General features: G+C 44.6%; 1 protein-coding gene across 1 annotated transcript; it reads left to right on the forward strand.

The window, feature by feature from the left end:
• Positions 1 to 1,600: 1,600 nt before the first annotated feature.
• On the forward strand, positions 1,601 to 4,543 carry CITED2 (Cbp/p300 interacting transactivator with Glu/Asp rich carboxy-terminal domain 2). The gene is made up of 2 exons (XM_042017078.1): positions 1,601 to 1,898; positions 2,530 to 4,543. Exon 2 carries the CDS (start codon positions 2,537 to 2,539, stop codon positions 3,257 to 3,259), a length of 723 nt encoding a protein of 240 aa, XP_041873012.1. The 5' UTR covers positions 1,601 to 1,898; positions 2,530 to 2,536; the 3' UTR covers positions 3,260 to 4,543.
• The last annotated feature ends 14,988 nt before the right edge of the window (positions 4,544 to 19,531 follow it).

Here is a 19,531-nt window from a genome sequence, read left to right on the forward strand (position 1 = left end):
AACTTCCTTGAAGTAACTCACATTTTTAAAGCTTACTGTCCTCCCAGCACTTTGATTTCACCCCTGTTGTTCCTCACAGCTGGGATGTCAGCCAGGTATTTTCCTGGCATCCCATGTGTGCCCAACCACTGCCACCTGTCCACGTGGCTTTGCTAAAGGATTGCACCAGGCACAAAGAGACATTCATGCATCACACCTCAGTGCATCCCAGCTCTGCCTCCATCCCAAGGAGAGACAAGGCAGAGCTAACCATCCTTTTGGTTTCATAAGTCACTGTAGCCAAGTAAGAACCTGGCCCACCCAAAAGGGGACAAGACGGCTGCCACATGGACAGCCTCTTGAAGCATCCCATTTGCCCTCACCTGTGCCTCCCCAGGGAGGTCCTCCTGCACTGTGGTGCATCCTTGCAAACCACATGGAGGAGGAGAAATCCCATCCCAGCCTACGTGATGGCCGCTTTGACCTCAAATTCACAATTCTTTGTGCCGGGGGTGTGGGGGAGTGTCCTGCCTACCACTGTCACTCTCTGTGTGCCTGTAGATGGCTAAAAGAAGAAAAACAAACACGGGAAGAAGAAAGCCAGGCAAAAGCACTGTGGAAAAGTGGGCCACCATCCAGCACTTCCCTGTGGCATGCTTCCCCCAGCCCCTCAGATCTTCCCTGCTACTTCAGCATGGCTGCCCTTCAGAGAGGAGCTGGTGGATCCTGGAGCAAAAGGCAGGAGCGCCGGCCTCGGGGGTCGGGGACGGCTTGGATACGCATGGCCCTTGCCGGGACTGTGCAGCGAGTCAGGGCTCTGCCGGGCAGGGGGAGCGACAGGGGACGTGCCCAGCCAGGGCGATTGCCCGTGCAAAGCGTGTGCCCACCCGCACTCCGCATGTTCTGTTTTTCTTTGCCATTCCAATGAAAACAATCGTAAATAACGGTAATAAACCCCACCACACCGGCCAAGGGCAAGAGTGGGTGGGCACTCGTCCTGCACAGCGCGGGTGCAGTGGGGAAAAAACAAGAGATGGAAGGACGTGGGAAGTGGGGAGCGTGCCGGTATCCCCACACACACCTCCCGCATGCGGCGCCCGTGTTTGTGGAAAAAGGTGGATTTCGGATCTCGCCTCCGGGAGAGGGGCCGGCCCCAAGAACGCCCACGCGGGTTCTGGGGCCTCACGCCGGCGGATCCGGGCACCTGCACCGCGGCGGCGCCGGAGGGACGGACCTCGCCCTGTCCGGGCAGCGCTGCTGGAGCGCTCACCCCACGCGTGTCGGCGGCCGCCGCGCTGCAGCGACACGAGCGGACGGGGCGGAAGGGGCAGCGGCGATGCCCGGGCGCGGGGCCGGACGGGGCCATGGGCGGCGGGAGAGCGGCCCCGGGGTGCGCGGGGTGCCGCTCCTGCCGCCCCGCCGTGGAGCCCCGCTTTGTTCCCGGGGGAGGCGCTGAGCACGGGGTGCGCGGGTGCCTTCCCGACCCGCCTGGCCCTTTCCCGCGTGTCTCCGTACACGCGTGTGCCCCGCTGCCTGCGCGCGCGCGTTGGGTGTTGGGTGTTTGGGGTTTTTTTTTTCCTTTTCTTCTCCCCCCTTCCCCCCCCCTCCCCCGCCCCTCCCCCCCCGCCCCGCTTGCTCCAGGTTTTACTTCTGGTTGCCTGTAAGGGTTTTGCTCCTCCCTTCTGAAATCCTATATTAGCCGCGGCCAAAGCCGTGTAAGGAACACAGCTCATTGTTGGCAAGTGCCGATGCGCCTCGCGGAGGGGCGAGAACCAGCTCCGGGGCTGCGGCAGCGATCGCGGCGCCGGTCACGTCAGCGCCGGGGAGAGGGAGCCGGAGAAGCCCTCTCTATGCTGGGTGACTCTCGCTGACTTGATTCCACCGCCACCTTTGAAGGAGAAGAAGAAAGAAGCCGGGAGGTGAGTGCGGCGGTTCTCGTGGCTGGTGCCGGCTGTCCCTTTTGTGTGCAACAGGGAAAACGTGACTGTATAAACACGCGAGGAAAGGTGTTTCTCAGCTGCCTGGCTTCACGTCCTTATCTATGCATTACCGTATTTTTACCAAAATAATTGAGACTTAATTCCAAAAGTTGCTGACAGCGGCTAGGTGGGACTTGCCAATTCTTTGCTTGTTCCCCGCAAGTTAGTGAGAGTGCCTTGGGAATCCGCTGCCTTCGCGGGCGAAGCCGGGGGGCTTGGGCGCCTCCGGAGCGTGCGGGGAGGCGGCGGCGGTGGCCGAATGCGACGCTCCCCGCCGATAGGTATGCGCGACTTGGAGTGGGCAGACGTGCTGCCCGCCGGATTAGCGGAGGGGATCGGGATTTTCGTTCCGCGGGCTCCCTTTTTATTTTTCCCTTTGTACTCCATGGTGGAGTAGTACACTGTAAATTTTAGGAGTTTTTTTTTTCCCTCCACCGGGAAGGAGAGAAGACTGCAGGACCAGCGAAGTAATTTCTGTCAGGGCCAGGCAGATGCAGCTGGTCCGGGAGAGGGCGGCTGGATGTCCGAGGAGGGTGTATTTTCCTAATGTATTCACACGCTAACTTTCCAGGTGAGCCATGGCAGACCACATGATGGCCATGAACCACGGACGATTCCCCGACGGATCCGGCGGGCTCCACCACCACCCTGCGCATCGGATGGGCATGGGGCAGTTTCCCACCCCCCATCACCACCACCAGCAGCAGCAGCCGCCGCAGCAGCACGCCTTCAGCGCCCTGATGGGCGACCATATACATTACGGAGCTGGGAGTATGAACGCGAGCAGCGGGGTGAGGCACGCCATGGGGCCGGGCAGCGTGAGCGGAGGGCACCCGGCCGGCAGCATGCCGCCCCCCGCCCGCTTCAGCGGCTCCCAGTTCATGGCCCCCCCCGTCGCCAGCCCGGGAGGGCAGCTGAGCGCCAGCATGCAGCTCCAGAAGCTGAATAACCAGTACTTCAGCCACCACCCCTACCCCCACAGCCACTACATGCCGGACTTGCACCCCGGCAGCCACCAGCTGAACGGCGGCAGCCAGCAGCATTTCAGGGACTGCAACCCCAAGCACGGCGGCGGCGGCGGCAGCGGCTTGCCGCCCGCCGTCCCCCATGTCCCCGCGGCAATGCTGCCGCCCAATGTCATAGACACGGACTTCATCGACGAGGAGGTCCTCATGTCCTTAGTCATCGAAATGGGCCTGGATCGCATCAAGGAGCTTCCCGAGCTGTGGTTGGGACAGAACGAGTTTGACTTCATGACAGACTTCGTTTGCAAACAGCAGCCCAGCAGGGTGAGCTGCTGATTCATTTAAAACAAACAAAGGACTTTTATCGGTGCGAATGAAAACATTCCCCTAGACACGGTGTCTCACTTTTCAGGGCTTGAAAAGGTGAGAATCTGGAAAGCAGAGTCAACTATGCGCTTGTATAATTTTTTTTTTTTTAAATCGCTGCCACCTTTTTTTTTCTTTTTGTAGCTTTGTCACTCACCTTCCCTCCTGTAGTAATAATATCTAGCGAACTCTGCCTTTTTATGTTGGTTGCCCCCCTCCCGACCTCCCTCTCTTAATTTCCTCGCAGTAACGTGCCCATAATTATCCCACAGTGCCGAACTGTTAGATATTAATCTTGGCAAATTGCTTAATCTTGTGGATTTTGTAAACGATGATTTCCAATGACTTGAACTGCATTCAAATTCTGAGTGAACAGGGAAAAAAATTGCGTTAGTTGGTTGCATGAACTTTGAAGGGCAGATACTACTGCACAAAAGCTGCCATCCTGCTTAATTTTTAACTATGCATTGCAGTGCAGACTTAATTTTTTTTTTTTTTCTGAATACTCTAAACTGGAAGCTTAACAGATGTGGGCCAAACCTTTCCAGATCAGGAAAAGTAATACTGTTACTTAAAAAGTCTGCTACCCATTCCCCCTCCCCCATATGTACAGACAATAATATGGTGTGGATGGAATGTTGACTAGTGGCAAACATTCACAGATTTTTTTTTTTTTTTATTTTGCTTCTGTCTTCAGCGTTTTGACACTGTGCTAATATAGTTTATTCAGTACATGAAAAGATACTACTGTGTTGAAAGCTTTTCAGGAAATTTTGACAGTATTTTTGTACAAAACATTTTTTTGAGAAAATATTGTTAATTTATTCTATTTTAATTTGCCAATGTCAATAAAAAGTTACGAAATGCTTTAGTTTTTCTAGAAGTCATTTTACCAGTATTTTTCTTCAAAACTCTTCCCCACTGTCCCTGGTAAGTGGAACATCTATCTGTACAACCGTGTTGGTGTGCAAAAAGACATTCCAAAATAGAAAATACACTACACCCATATATATGTCATGGTGAACTCGGTAGATGAGCGGGATTTGAGCATACTTACAGCATAAAGCCTCATGCGTTACATTGTAATATGCCTGTCAGTGTGGTTTTCTGAAAAATAAAGTTGCCAAGAGCGCAACTTTTTTTGTGACTTGCCAACATACTTGCTTTAAATGTAGTTGTCCAGAGTTATGATGCATAAAGTATTTATTATATTTATCTATTAAACTTGTAATTTTATAAATCTGCTTTCATTTATATAGTAGACTTTGTTCTTTTGTATATTCATTATCTCACCTGGAAGACCTATGTAAAAAGTATTTGTAACATGGGAAGGGAGGGTGGTGGATGTCACCCTCTGCCTCTCACCTCACAGGGTTAACACAGGAGATTGCTGCATCAATCCAGATCTGTGTGACACTGGAACCGATTTCATTTCATTTCATTTCCAGTGACTTAGGAGAAGGGGAATATATCCTTGAAATATTCCTCAGTGGGACATCTCTGACCCCTGTCTCCCAGAAACTGCTACCAACTGAAGCCACTGACACAAATCCATACAGGTCTACTTAAAATATTTTGGAGAAAAATGCCCATTATTTTAAGGCAGCTGACATTTAGTGCCAACTGTTGCTGCCTTCTGCCCTCACTCGGCCTTTGGCAAAGCTCCTGCACAAGTTACTCAGTCGGTGAGGGCTGTGGGATCAAGACCCTAATAATACATGTAATCCTGTTTAGCCATGCTTCCCAAGTTTGATAGAGGAGAAGTACTACCGAGCTTTCTTTTTGCTTACTTTTTAATCCATGTCTTCTGAATTAGGAAGAAAAACAGCATGGTGGATGTAGTTAAATTTTAAACCTGGTCACGTAAACAGGAGGATATCACCACACAATGGGAGTGTAAATAGCAGTGTTTTAAATCAAGCTGGGAAATTAAACTGATTACTAAGACTGTCCCAGCTGGTAAGAAAAGTGATACTTGGCCTTCTTTGCCTTACAGACACAAAGCAGCTAACATGTTTATGAATGTAAAAAAAAAAAAAAATCAAGTAAATATTAAAGTATTAGCAGAGGTAGAAAGAAGGAAGTTTATGCTTCTGGGGAAAACTGAGATAACTAAATGCACTCTGCAGGCAGTGACAGTCCATGCCTAGAAAACTCTCAATACCAAGAATTTTAAAAAAGCAGCCTTCTGATTTCAGCCAGTGGTTGCTAATGTTTTGTGACAGTAAATTTTACATCAAATGACAGTAAATCATAACTTACCGACTCACCAATAACGTAAAAGAGTGTTTAGAAGAATACAGCTGTAGTTTTAAGAGCCATTGCCCAATTTGCCACTATATAAATCCTTTTTCCATTTTAAGGCTGTTTGATCTGCGCACGTTTCATTGCCCTCTTCTGCGGGAGTTAGGGAGGGTGATTTTTCTGATTCTAATCAACTTCTTGTAAAACAGACTATCAAATTATGTGCATACCAAATTGCATAGATGTTTAAAGCCTCGATGATCTTCTAAAACCAAAGGGAATACTCTCACTTTAATGATAGGCACTTTTGCTTCATAAAGTTGGTTAAACAACAGATTCTTCACACTTGAGACATCACTACTTATGTCTGTCAACATTAAATCCTTCCATGCAAGCTTTTCCAAGAGTAGGCAGTTCCATGGGCACACTGGTAGAGTCTATTTGCATACAACTCCGTGTAAAACTGAGAGCTGCTGCCTCTGAGTAACAGCAGCTACTGAAAGCACTGGCTTTGGGCAAGGCATCGCCAAGGGGGTTTATGATTTCCTAAAAGTAGACCCTGGGGAAATTTGCCAAACAATCATATCGTCTGCCTTGTCCCTTAATTTCTAATGAAGAGTCAGATCCCAATGGATAGCACAAGTGTGTATTTTTTTATTCATTATATCATCTACTGAGCAATATTGGGGGCCTGACCCTCATCTTGCCAACACAAACCCCTTGGCAATGCTCCCACTGGCCCCATAGCTGAGGCAGTAACAGGCTTTCAAGCAGATTCTCTCTGTCCTCCACACTGCTTTGAAATAGACTGAAGTAATTTATTATTGGAACCCAGCGATTAGTGAAGGATGCACAGCGACCCAGTTCTCCAGCTCCTCACGAAGGACACTGCCGTCTCGCGTCCCCCTAAGTTGCTGTCAGTACAGGAAACTTGACCTCTGTACTTTGGCTGTTTTTCAAGAACTTCCAACATGGTACATGAGATCTGCTCCTCTTTAAGCCACGGCCATAAATAGACGCGCTGCTTTATTTGGAAGGGAGGTCAGCCCTAAGCCGGCCCGCCACGCAACGTGCGCTCGGTGGGAAATTAGGCGCCGATTAGCGCAGTCCTCATCCTTTTTCCCCGGGAGTCAAGAATTCACGGGTGGGCACTGTGCTGGAGGCCGCAGGAGGGGCAGCTGCCCGCCCACCGAGGGGCTCGGCCACTGCCCGCGGGGGCCGTGGGCGCTGCGGGAGCCCCGGCCCGGCCCGGCCCCTCAGCCACCTGCGCGGGGCGGCCGCGGCACCAGGGCGCCCCCCGGTGGCAGCCGCGCTCTGTGCCGCCGGCCCGCTGAGGGCGCGGGGGGCGCAGGGCCGAGAGCCGCCCCGTGCCGGGAACCTCCGTCCTCGCCGCGGCGAGGGGCTGCGCGGGGCCAGGGGCCCGCAACGAGGCGTGCCGGGGGCACAGGAGGGGCACGGCTCTCAGCCAGGGCAGCAGGCCCAGTGCTCGTCACTGCTCTGCCCGAGGGACCCCTGGAGAGCCGTGCCGGGAGCGCCGTGCCGGGAAGGGCCGTGGATGGAGAGCCGTGCCCGCAGACGGCGGCCCTGCCCAGTGCCCGGCCCGAGCGGGGTGCGGACTCTCCAGAAATTTCTCGGCGTGGATTTACAGAAGCACACAAACCTTGTGAAAACATGCCTGTTCGTCTCAGGTCTTATTTAAAAAAAAAAAAAAAAAAAAAAAAAAAAAAAGTTATATAAACAAGGATTATCCCCTTCTTATCTTGTCTTGCTAGGGGGATTGGAAAATTCCAACATCTGGATTGGCGGAGTTCTTTTCATTTGTTTCATTTTTTAGTCACTCTTCTTTTTTTTTTTACTTTTTCCCCAGGGAGGTGTTTTCCACACTCGGTTGGATACAAAGCCCTGTGGATCGCTGGTGTTCAGCCAAAGGCTGGTGTGTGTGGGGCCCCACAGAAGTAGTTCGTCAGGGCATACGTGACTTCTGCATCAATGTCTGGCTATAGAAGTCATCCTATTCCCACCTTGTTGCTACCCTGTTCCTCCTGCCCTCCGCCTCTGCTCCCTCCCGACTGTGTGGCACACCAGGGCTTAACATGTGAGCTGGTACCCAAGGGGGCAACACATCCTTGTATCAGAAACCCCAGGAAGATCAGGGGGGCACAAGCATTGAGGGGAGGGAAATTAAGTCAGAAAAAGCAATTCTTGTCCCTGACCCTACAACTGTCCTTTTTGAAGCCTTCATTTCTTCAAAAATACTGCGGGTTTACTGCAGACAGAAATAAGAAATGCCAGTGTTACAGATCTGGGCTACACACACCGTCCTTAACCTCATCTATTTCTGTATCATCACTCATAGGGATAGCAGGGTGAACAAGGACTAGGTAACATTGACAGGAGCTGTTCAAATGATAAGACAAAGTATTTTTTAAATAGTCTGGCAGATATATTTGTCAGATAACACTGCATGTGCAATAAAACTCAGATGAGGAATCAGAGGAATTTGGAACCCAAGGCAGCAGCATTTTATCAGGATTTCATGTGTTCTAAGTGCATCATTTTGTCAGTACAGAGGAGGTGTTTTACATAGTTTATGAAAATATATTTACACATTTCAATATGGTGTCACTATTGTGCTCACGCGCAAGATAAAACTGAGTCTCAGTAACTGCAACAATAACAAAATACATCAAATGTCTGAACAGACAAGCTGCTGTTATGGTAAGTTCTCTGTTATTCTCTTTGCCTCATTTTAGAAAAAAATTGCAACACCAGGTTTTTAATAGAGTTGGTTCAGTCCCTCTCCATCTGCTGTGCCTTTCCCCCTCTTAAAAAATTACAGAGGGCCAATTTGATCACAGGCCTGAAACAGATTTTGAAATACTTATTTACCATATTAAAAAGAAGCAAAACATTTTCCACCTTTTCCACCTTATCATGAAATGCTAACCACTTTTCACACCTTTTTCTTTCACTGGGCCATTTTGTTATCTCTCTCTATTGGAGTGTTCATTTGGCAACATATTACCTATTTTATAAGGAATAAGGTAGAATAAAAGAAACTTTCAGAATTGTCAAGTTCCCAAAACTGTGGCTGAAGTTATTAGTTTGAGTACAAAGCATTTCCTAAGCTCAAAAGCTAATTACTCAGCATACACTCGTTGAAATAAGAAACTGAGGCCATTTTAACAAAGAGCCTCCTAAGAATTGCCCTGTGAGTTTCCTAGGGCAGGCTGCTTTGCTAGCATTAGTGCACTGTGCAGGAGAGGGGAAAATTTCTGAAAGTATATAAAATGTCTTATCTGCTGCTATTCAAACACAAGTAACACAGAGTATTTCAGATTTCACTCTCTCTCCCTGCCAGGATAAGTATTTAAAGGCTTGGTACTCAAAATCTCTTCTATTTACTTCAAGGTACATTATTTGATCTAATAAGTGATATTATCTCTGCCTACAAACCTCATACAGTTGTATGTCCTCCATCAACTTTGTATGAAGTAGAGTATGTACTTGAAGACAGAAATTAATTCCTAGGATTTTCCAATTATGGTAAAAGACACCAAGATTCTGCACACATCTGTTTTGTACAGAAACTAAATAGTTATATTTTAGGATTGCTTATAGGATTATAAGGGTTATATAGTTATATTTTGGGTTGCTTATCAGCAGGTTGCACTAAGGCTAGTGTGTGATCCAACAAGGAGATGAAGGGCAAGGTTCAAACACAGGTATGGGGATGAACAGAAACTCTTTCTAAGTAGCAGGCAGAAAAAAAATTAGTGATCATCACAGAGAAAGTTTTAGGGAAAAGGTTTGAAGACCAATAAATCCTTAACCACATGCTGTGAACAGGTGCCTATCAGTGGAGTGGTTGGGACAGGTTGGTTTTGCATGTTGATGGGGCACAACACTGTGTGCCAGAAAAGTGGAGAACTCAAGAAAACATGAGGTGTTAACCTTCTTCACGGACAATTATTTACAAGGAAAGCCTGAATTTTCTTTGGTGAGTGCAAGTGAGCAAAGCTGCTGTTGGATGGAGCCAATGAAGTCTGCAGTTCTGAGCACCTGCTTCTCTGCCCTTGGGCATGGACGTTGGGATATGTGTCCCTGCTCCTGGAATGCAAGTAGGGAGCAGTCCCATTCCCATCACTAGTCACAGTGGAAACCGTTGAAGCCAAAACACAGACTTGAAGCCTGTGCTCAGTCCTGCTTCTAAAAACCACCTTCTCTCTTCTTAAACCCCTTTTAATACACTATCTCATCTTCATCTGGTGGGACTCTTTCAGTGGCCAGGAAGCACCACAGGCCTTGTACTGCCTCATATCCTCCCTCTGGTTTAATCACGACAAATGTAACCATTGAAAATACTTGGGGCAGCAGCATGTTTGCTTTGGGATGCACAGTCAGCCAGTGTGGTGCATTATTGCAGCTGTGCCCTGGGATGGTAAGAGAGGGTGACAACTGGTCTGTCACAAGTCACCTTGTGTGTGACTTTGCCCTATAAGGAGAGGAGCAACCTCTGACAGGCATCTTGCCCCGTCCCTGGCTCTGCAGGGCAGCCTGCCATCCCATCGCCTCACTTCCTGGTCTCTGTCTGAGCTGTCACCTTTTGAGAACCTTGCCTGACATTTTAATTAAGCACTTTACATGAAGGATGCCAATGCACAGATAATCACACAGATTTTTGCAAGGAGCTGTTTCAGTTGTTGATACTTACTTGGAGATGCTTAGTTTCAATTCACAGTTTATGTATTGAAGCAGTGGAGTAGTTACTTACCATGACAGATAAAGCCTCACTGTCAGTGCTGCGGAGAGGCTGCAGTACTGGGAGCTTGTAGCTAGGTGTAGCTGAAGCCCTGCCTGTCTTATTGATTAAAGTATTTCAAAGAGCAGCCTTTTAATTTGATTTATCGTATACATTTTAACTGAATGAATGTAGTCAGAATGAATAGTGATGGATGCTTATGAAGTAGAGTTTTTACCTAATGCAAGAATTGCAGCTTGTCAATTCCACGATGCATTCACAAAAATTAGATTAATACACACAGCTACTCAACTCAACTGATTCCTCTAGCCCAAACCTCTTAGTCCAGGGGTCTTTTTGACATGGTTTTGTTTTACATGTAAACATTACAAGCAATGAAGTCCTTTATTAGAGGACTGTGTTGTTTTCCCCCAAGCTCTGTTACCAAGGTCTGTGTTTAAAGGGCAAGATTGGCTTCACAGGAACCAGTGAAGCAGAGCATTTCTAAATTCCAAAGCTGATCTCTTAGTATTTTGGCCTAAGGAAGGAAAGGAGACTACTTTTCTTCCTTGCCTTTCCTTCAGATCTCTCCAGCTCTTACTCTACATAACAGCTTTGCCCTGAATGGCATTCTCATAACTGTGATTGAAGATACAGCAAAGTTCAGGAGGCACATTCTATTCTCTCTCGTTTTGTGTGGGGTTTTTTGTTTGTTTGTGGTCAGTTTTCGTTTTGGGGGTTTTTTATGGTTAGCTTTCAAAAGACAGTGGTCTTGAATTGTAAAGATTAACAGGACAATTTAATTATTCGCCTGTGATTTTTCCAGATAAGCTTTATAATGAAAATCTAGATCAGTGATCTTTGGGTCCAGTTCTGACCTAGGTAACTGCTTGGCCAGTGAAGTCCAAGTCAAAAATCAAGGTCTGACTGATGGCTTACCCAGTGTAGCCATAGCCTTGGGATCACTTTTGGAGTGCAGGCAGTACTTTATGCCAAAACTGCATTGCATATTCTAAGTCTAATGCAGTTACTTCAGCTCCCCACTAAGTCACCCCAACAGAATCAGTGGGCCTAAAAGTGCTCAGAACACATTATTCATTTTAGGAGGACTATATGTTGCTTGGTCAGGGTATACCATAGTGGTATAAATTAGTCTTGGGTCTTTTAAGTCCTTCTTGAGAGTCTGGAGTGGTGTTGCTGCTTCATCAAGTTGAAGTGTTATATGAGCACAGCACTGCAGATGCAGTCATGAACCATCCTCTCTAACTCCAACGCCTCGTGTAACAGTGGTAATTTCAGATTGGATTACTTCACAATCACTATGATGACTAAGAGTCTATCTGATGTTCTTATTAACTTAATTCAAATATAGTATCACATATTTGAGTATAATCTTGAAGTGGTGTTTGGGTCAGGAATGGATTAGAGTATGTTCTGATCCATATTTTGCTCTGATATTAACTTATTGGTGTTTATTACTGTTAAAATCACTCTGATAAAGAATTATTGAGACCTTCTGATTACCTTTTTTCCTCAGTCTAAAGTGAAATAACTTGAAAATGTCTTCTTTCTTAGTCGTGTGGGTTTTTATATCACCCTGGTAGCAGGTGGCCTTGTAACTACTGAGAAGGAAAGAAAGGTAGATGGAAATGTGATTGACCAACATTTTCCTAATTTATTTTTTACTCCCCCACAAAAATTAACAGCTCCAAAGTGCTTGTTCAGTGACTTTGGTCAGCCTCTTTCATTGTGAGGAAATTGCATGTTGCTTTTTAATAAAGCTTGAGTAAATTCATGTATCACTTTCATATATGTCACATCCTAGGGATATAGACACTTTTGTTTTTCTGGTTGTTCTGCTAAAATAGTAAAGACATAGGTGTATATAATATTTAACATTCAAACCAATTCCCACTGCCAGTAAAGCATCATTGTTATCAGGGAGATTTTGTACTTTCCTTTAGATGGGCAGCTTATACCTCCTTGTGCTAAGAGTTACCAGATTCATGACTCCTCAGTGTTCGTTGCCTGAGACGGGTGATCATAATGAAATGCTGCATGACTTTCTTCCACTTTGTTGAGGAAGGTTACCTGGAAGATTGGTGACCTGTGGGTATCCTTGACACCCGAGAGTCTAGGAAGGAACTGGGTGATAGAACAGGACTTTGAAATTGATAGAGCCTCACAAGGACCCAGCTAGTCAAACATTAGTTGGTGACATAAAAGGAAAGAGAATATAGAGAAAACCAGACTTAAAAGAACTGCATTTTCTCCTTGCTTGCTCTTGGCTGGCACATAGGAGGTTTCTGGGGGTCTTACTGACTGGTGTGCCTGCCAATAGCTTTTCCTCTTTGTGACTGGCAAAAAAGTGAGAAAGGATAGGACTAAAGACTGGTTTTATTTTTTTTTCTATTTTGTGGTTGGTGATACAGTCCATAGTCTTATGAATGGTGACTATCGTTCTTGCCTGCTCAACTAGCTATCTCCTAGAGAGAAAAGATTATGGCACAGAAGCCAACACTGAAAAGCCTGAAGGCACAATCAGACAGTCGGAGCCTGCTGTGCCAGGGAAGCACAAGCACGTAACAGAATGGTGGCTCTGGGTGACTTACTCACTGGCTGTCTTGCAAGACAGGGAAGACAGGTGAGAGACCTAATGATGAGGGGAAAAAAAACCAAAAAAAGAAAACAAACTGAGAGAAGGCAATATTTACTAGTCATTAGAATATTGATATTACAATCCTGGGATTTTATTTACATTCTCCTGTGTGGGTTGTCATAGTCACAACCTCTGAAATCTCTCAGAGATCTCACAGATATTTTCTGAATTTAATGAAAATCAGAATTACAGATTTCCATGGTCATGTGGACTACAGTTTGTTTGTACAGAAATAGATTAGATTGGTTAACATTTGGGCCCTCCAGTTCTATATTAACTTAGCCCTCCTTTGTTAACAGCAGTGTGGGTTTTAGACCATTTTTATCAAGCTGACTGGACAGGTCCCATGAATTTGTCAACTCATGTAAACCCTTTGCAGAAAGTGAAGGCACATAAAGCACACAAAGACACAGAACATTTTTGTGACGTGGACCTCCCTTTCACTCTAAGCATGTAACTCTGGTCCTCGTGTATATAAAAGCAAGCATGCCACAATTAAAATATAAAAGAATCTGAGCACATCTTGTCCCCATCTGCATGACCTTGGGCAAGTGGTTATTTATTGTTCATTAGCATGTAACACTTTATGTCTCAGTTTATCCTTTCAACTAATGAGTACAGTGCGCTTTTTGCAGTTCGCTGCTGCTTGATGTTGAAGTTACTTAATAAGGTTACAATCTTGCATGCAAGCTACTACACAACTGGAAAAAAATGGGAAGCCACAGAAGTAAACCATAACTAGTGATGTATCTTGCAATGCTGTAGAAAAACAGACAATATTACAGATCGGCTGATGATGAGTTTCCAAGCGAACTAGAATTGTTCTCTCTGATTCCAAGTGGGGGGCTAAATAGTTAATTTTCTTCCCTTAGTTCAGCAATTCCCCATACTTCAAATAGTTTGAGAGTCTCAAATTACATAACTGCTCTGAGGCTATTGAGAAGCACTGAGATCTGACCCATCCTCTCCTTTAGAATGCTGTTAGAGGAAAACCACTTCTTAAATTCATAGTAATAGAATTTTGGAGACACATCTGAAGACACCTAAGGCTAAATATTATGCGTGTATCTGTCTGTATACTCCTATTCAAGTCCAGGATCTAAATTAGAGACCAAATTGCCTTTCTCAATAAATATGACTTGCGTAGTCTTTTTATGTACACAAAATGAAGATTTACTATATTCTAGCAAGTTGGGGACATTGGTGCCACCTCTTGTGGCAGCTTAGTAAAATTTGTCTTTCAGCTTAGTAAAATATGAAGTTCACTCTCACCTGATCTTTTCTTTATTCATTCTTTCATCTCTTGGGTTTTATTTTCTTCTTTATTCATTTGGTCCCACAAACATTATTATGTTTAATAAGGTGCTTCTACATAGACAGCTAGAAAACCCTTATAAAAAAATCCAATTGACACAGTTTCACGGTTCTGATCTGCCAATGCCAATATACCTCTTGCATCCTTTTGCGTTTCCCATGTAGTGATTCTCTTTCCATGCATGCCTTAAAATAGGTCATTGGTGTTTACATCAGCAGCAGTTTTAGACATCCCACAGTAGTGCTGCCAGTTCTGCTGATCATGAGATCATTCCTTCTGAACTAGCAGTTCATCATCCACCCTGTCATTATCCTATAAAATAAGATCCTCATTAGGACTTATTTCACCATCACTGTCTCTTATTTTCCCGCTTCTTTCTACAGATCTTTATCTTTCACCACAAATGTTCCCCTAATTTCCAAGCTCTTTTAAAGTGTTATCTCAATCTCTCTCATTTTCATTGTGTCAGCCCCTAATCTTTCCTCCAGTAGTTCTAGACAGGTTAGTCATAACCTCAGTGTTGTTCAGCCCTCTGCCCCCCTCAGCTTCCTTATGATTATCAGCAGAATTTGGACCTTGTCCTTCCCAGAGAAAGATGCTTGGCTCCAATTATGAGATGCTTTCCTGCCCACGTACAGCCCATACAGCTGAGAGATTCAAGCCTTCAATTTCTAATTTGTTTTATTCTCTGTGCTGCTCACAAGCAGGTGCTGCTTGGGAAATCAATGACAGCTCCACACATGAAGCAGCTGCAAGACTGAGCCTTGAATGAGTCTTTTCCATTTCTAATTTTTATAAGCCAGTTCTAGCAGCAATCTAAAATAAATGATACATATTGATAATGAAACTGATGCAAGTGAGCATTACTAGCAAATGGAAGGATTTAGAAAAGGGAGGAAAAGACAAAGAAACTACCTTTCACAAAGCAAGTCAGTATCACATTAACATACCAGAATAGATATTTTCTTCTCTACAACTCACCCTTGACCAACTTACCACTGGCATTTAAAAGACTTCCCAATTACATTTGATATGTGATTTACAGCATGATCACATCTGAATTGGGCACAGAGATTTCCCCCAGCAGGTTCACAAAATGTCTGAGGTTGATGGTTGACTTGGCCCAACTCTGTTCCCACTGAGTGTTGATAGAAGACCATTTCAAGCTAGAGGAGTATCATTTTTAAATGAAATTACATTACAAAAATAGATTGTTTCAAGATTCAGTACCTTTCTGAAGTTTCATGCTATATTTGTGTTTGTTTATAATGGTGTAAATAAGCGGTAACTTCACTGCAGTACCAGAATAACTGGAAACAGCTAATAGTGCTCTTTCCCTTCCCAATAAATTACCTTTATATATTGGAGAAGAGTTATTTTCAAACTGCTGATCTGCATTCAGGTGTGACTGCCTGCCTCACCTGAGGGTTTTCTTTACCTTTGTGTGATTTTTCAAGTGAAGCTATTCTCAACTCTGCCAAATTCTCCAAGTAGCACATAGCATAATGTATTTATGTAGAGTCTGTCTCTTGGGCAAGCTGAAGCGGTGGAAATTGCCCGGAGAAAATTGAAACCCTGATAATTGATTTTGCTAGCTCTTAAAGTTTCAAAAGACTTGAATCTTTCCAAGAATAAATCAAAAACTGCTCAGTAGCAGACCATGGGGATTCCCTCCAGATTCTTAGAGTGGTTTCCTTGCTAAAATGCAGGAACTATATTCTTAGTGATGTAGATTAAGAATTAAATTATTTGCTTAAAATAGTTAAGTCTGTTGCCTATTGGGGTTTTCTGTGTCACCTAATTTGGCTGAGTTATTAAGTGCCATTGGTAGCCAGGATCTTTGAGCTGTGGAAGAAAAAACATGGCAAACATTAGGTATATGACAAACCCTTCAGGCCATAAAATCTTATTAGAAGGCAAATCACAACCTTCCAACCCTTTTGAAATTGATGTGGAGCTAGGAAATCTGTAGAAAATTGATACAGTGCGGAATGCAAATATATTACTCCCTCTCCCCTCCTTTTTTTTACACTAACACAGGACTAAACAGGAGAGAAATTATTCCCAAGAGACCACCATGGAAAATGTCCTATTGGTCCAGGTGCTTACAACATTTCTATAGAAGTAAATTAAACCCAGTGGAGATTGGTCTTGACAAACTTTTCATTGGAACATCATAGGACTCTCCCAACACTGGTTTAGTTGTAGGTGCCAATGGCAGAAAAACGCTGCCAGATGCAGCAACCTTCTGACTTCTAGACCACTCTTCACATGTCACTATGCTTTTGTGTCTCAAGACCCATTGTGAGGGCTCTTTCTAAATTCAAATTATATGTTTTGCATTTATAGGCATTTCTAAATTCATCATCAACACTGTATTTTCATTATATACTTTACATACCTGCTTGTTACTGTATATTATCATGTCACAAGTATATTCTATTATTATGTAATGACATAAGTATATTATGTTCATATTTAAACAGAACAGATCAACTTTATTTCATAGAATCATGGAATCATAGAGTGGTTCAGGTTGGAAAGGACCATCTAGTTCCAACCTCCCTTCCATGGGCAGGGAAATTTCCACTAGACGAGGTTGCTGAAAACCCCATCCAGCCTGGCCTTGAACACTTCCAGGAATGGGGCATTTACAACATCTCTGGGCAACCTGTTCCAATACCTCACCAACCTCATAGTAAAGAATTTCTTCCTTATAACTTATCTAAATCTACCATCTCTCAGTTTGAAGCAATTGCCCCTTGTCCTATCACTGTCTCTCCATGTAAAAAGTCCCTCTTCCTCATTTTTATAAGCTCCCTTTAAGTACTGGAAGGTTGCTATAAGGTTTCCCCACACCTTCCCTTCTCCAAGCTGAACAACCCAAACTCTCTCAGTATTTTTTCATAGGAGAGGTGCTCCCACATTTTTGTAGCCCTGCTCTGGACTTGCTCCAACAGGTCCACATCTTTTTTGTGCTGAGAACCCCAGAGCTGGACAGGTGGGGTGTCATGAGGGCAGAGTAGAGGAGGAGAATCACCTCCCTTGACCTGCTGGTGATGCTGCTTTTTATGCAGCCCAGGATGTGTTTGACCTTCCAGTTAAGTTTCTAATATAATTGACTGAAATAGTGGTTTTACAGCAAAAGGTTCTGCCCCATCACGCTACAATTTGAAAAACCTGTATCCATCAAAAAATAAACCAAAAACTGTTCAGGAGGAAAGCCATGAAAAACTCGTTCAGTTTCTTAGAGAAGTTCCTGCACAAGAATAAAAAAATTATACTCTCACTGATACAGATCTGGCACTGAAGTAGCAGACCATGGCAGCGCACTGAAGTCTGCATCCCTGTGTATGACAGGACTGGGAATGCTAGTCTCCAAATTTTCTTCTGCTGCTGGCAAGCAGGGTCTCATGGAGCAGAGCAGCTACAGGTTGCAGAGGGGAGACAGCCCTTTCCTTGCCAGTGCAGAAGGCAGGAGAACCTCTGCAGCCTCTTTGCCTTCTGTCAAAAGTCTGGCCTGCAGGACAAATCAGTCTGTATGGCTTTTAGGGGATATTAGGGCTTCTGTAGAAACTAAGCTTTCATTTAGGTGGAAGAGGAAATAAGGCTTGCCATTTACATTGCTTGTGGTGAAAAAGAAACCCTCAAAACTTTTTCAAGTGGTTTTAACCAATACAGTATTGCCTTCAGAGTCTGCATTTTTTAAAGCCCTTGAGCATTTAAGAGAGAGACTCTAAACATGAACCATCAGTCTTTCACCTAAACCATCCTGTGGGACACAGAAAGAGCACACGAAACTCCCAAAAGCAACATTGGCACTGGAGGGAGTGAGGAGAGCAGGGAGCATCAGCAGGTGAGGGCTGAATGTTGGACCTGTGGAAAATCACCTAGGCAAAGAAGGGAAAAGGTATGTCAGAGAAGGATAGGAAGAAAAACCAAAGCTTCAATAATGTTGACTTAATGATGAACTTGTCTTTCCATTTGGTAAGGCTGGACACATTTAATATTATATAGAGCAAATGATAAATATAGGTGGAAATTTTTTTCCTCCCTTGGCTTCAACAGATTTATGCTGCTGATGATTATGTTTAACTCAGAAATAGGCAGTTTTTGTGACATTCCCTGTGACCTCCATGGAAATCCCACTGTGCAACACAGAGAGTGCAGGGTTATTGATATGCAATCCAGCTCATAGCTGAACACGCCTGTGAAATAAACTCAGTTTTATTACTGCAGATTCTCAAGGAGTCATCCAGCTTTAATGTGAGGAAGGTACATTTCTCCTCTCTCTCATATATTAGAGAATGATTTCTTTCTTTTCCCCAAAACAGGGACATGAAATGCCTAAAACATTGCAAAAGCTGAAACTTCAGACACTGTGCAGGCTTCACAGAAAGCATTTTCAGTCCACTCTCTCCTGAGCTGGCCAGATGTAACCATCCCAGCATGAGGAGTCCAAGTGCCAGTGAGTTGGTTGTCCTCAGCATGTAAATGGCCTGCATGGCAGTTTCAATATATGCCTCTAAATTTCTCTGTCTGGGTCTCCCTTTACATTTCTTAAGATGCTTATTTCAATTCACAGCCCAAAATCCAGCAGATCCCTTTTAATCTTCTGAAGCTACACCTACATACTCCCCACAAACTTAGGAATAATGATTTTATCTGCGCCTTTCTATTTCCTGACTGCACCAGAGACTGTTATATTTACTTGCATTTTTAGGAATAACTCAGAATATGTAGCTTTGTACTACTTGTAGCTGATTTTTATAATGAAGACAAGGACCCCAACTAATTTCTTGTTATCAGTACACTCTGATGTCTGAAGGACATGACCAAGTTCCCAGTGCCCAGTGAATCCCAGCATGTCATTTGAGCTGTGATGAGGGGTCCTGTGCGTGCTGTGAGGCTGTTGCAAAAACGAGCTGACATGTAATAGCTAGTGAAAGAGAGCAAAGCTGAACACATCTTGCCTTGTGTTTGCCAAGGGGTAAGAATATGCCAAAGTAAGTTTCTGCAGCTCAGTTGTTACTTAGTTCCTTGATAGCTCAGTTGTGCATTTTGATCTCAGAGCTGATTTTATTACAAAAGAAAAATTAACAGAGACTGGAACAGGAGAATTCTTCAGTCAAATCAGGAGGAGCACAAAGTGCCCATACAAACAGTCTTATCTTCACTGTTATTCTGATCTCTCACACTGCCCTGTCACAAACATCCCTAGAGTTTTATCTTCTCTCAAAACACAGCCAGCCAGTTTCCAACCCGCTCCAAAAGATTTTCTAC

This window comes from Corvus kubaryi, unplaced genomic scaffold (genome assembly GCF_017639235.1).
Source record: "Corvus kubaryi isolate FWS band 111438036 unplaced genomic scaffold, C.kubaryi_AGA036_p1.0 split3-73, whole genome shotgun sequence".
NCBI lineage: Eukaryota > Metazoa > Chordata > Aves > Passeriformes > Corvidae > Corvus > Corvus kubaryi.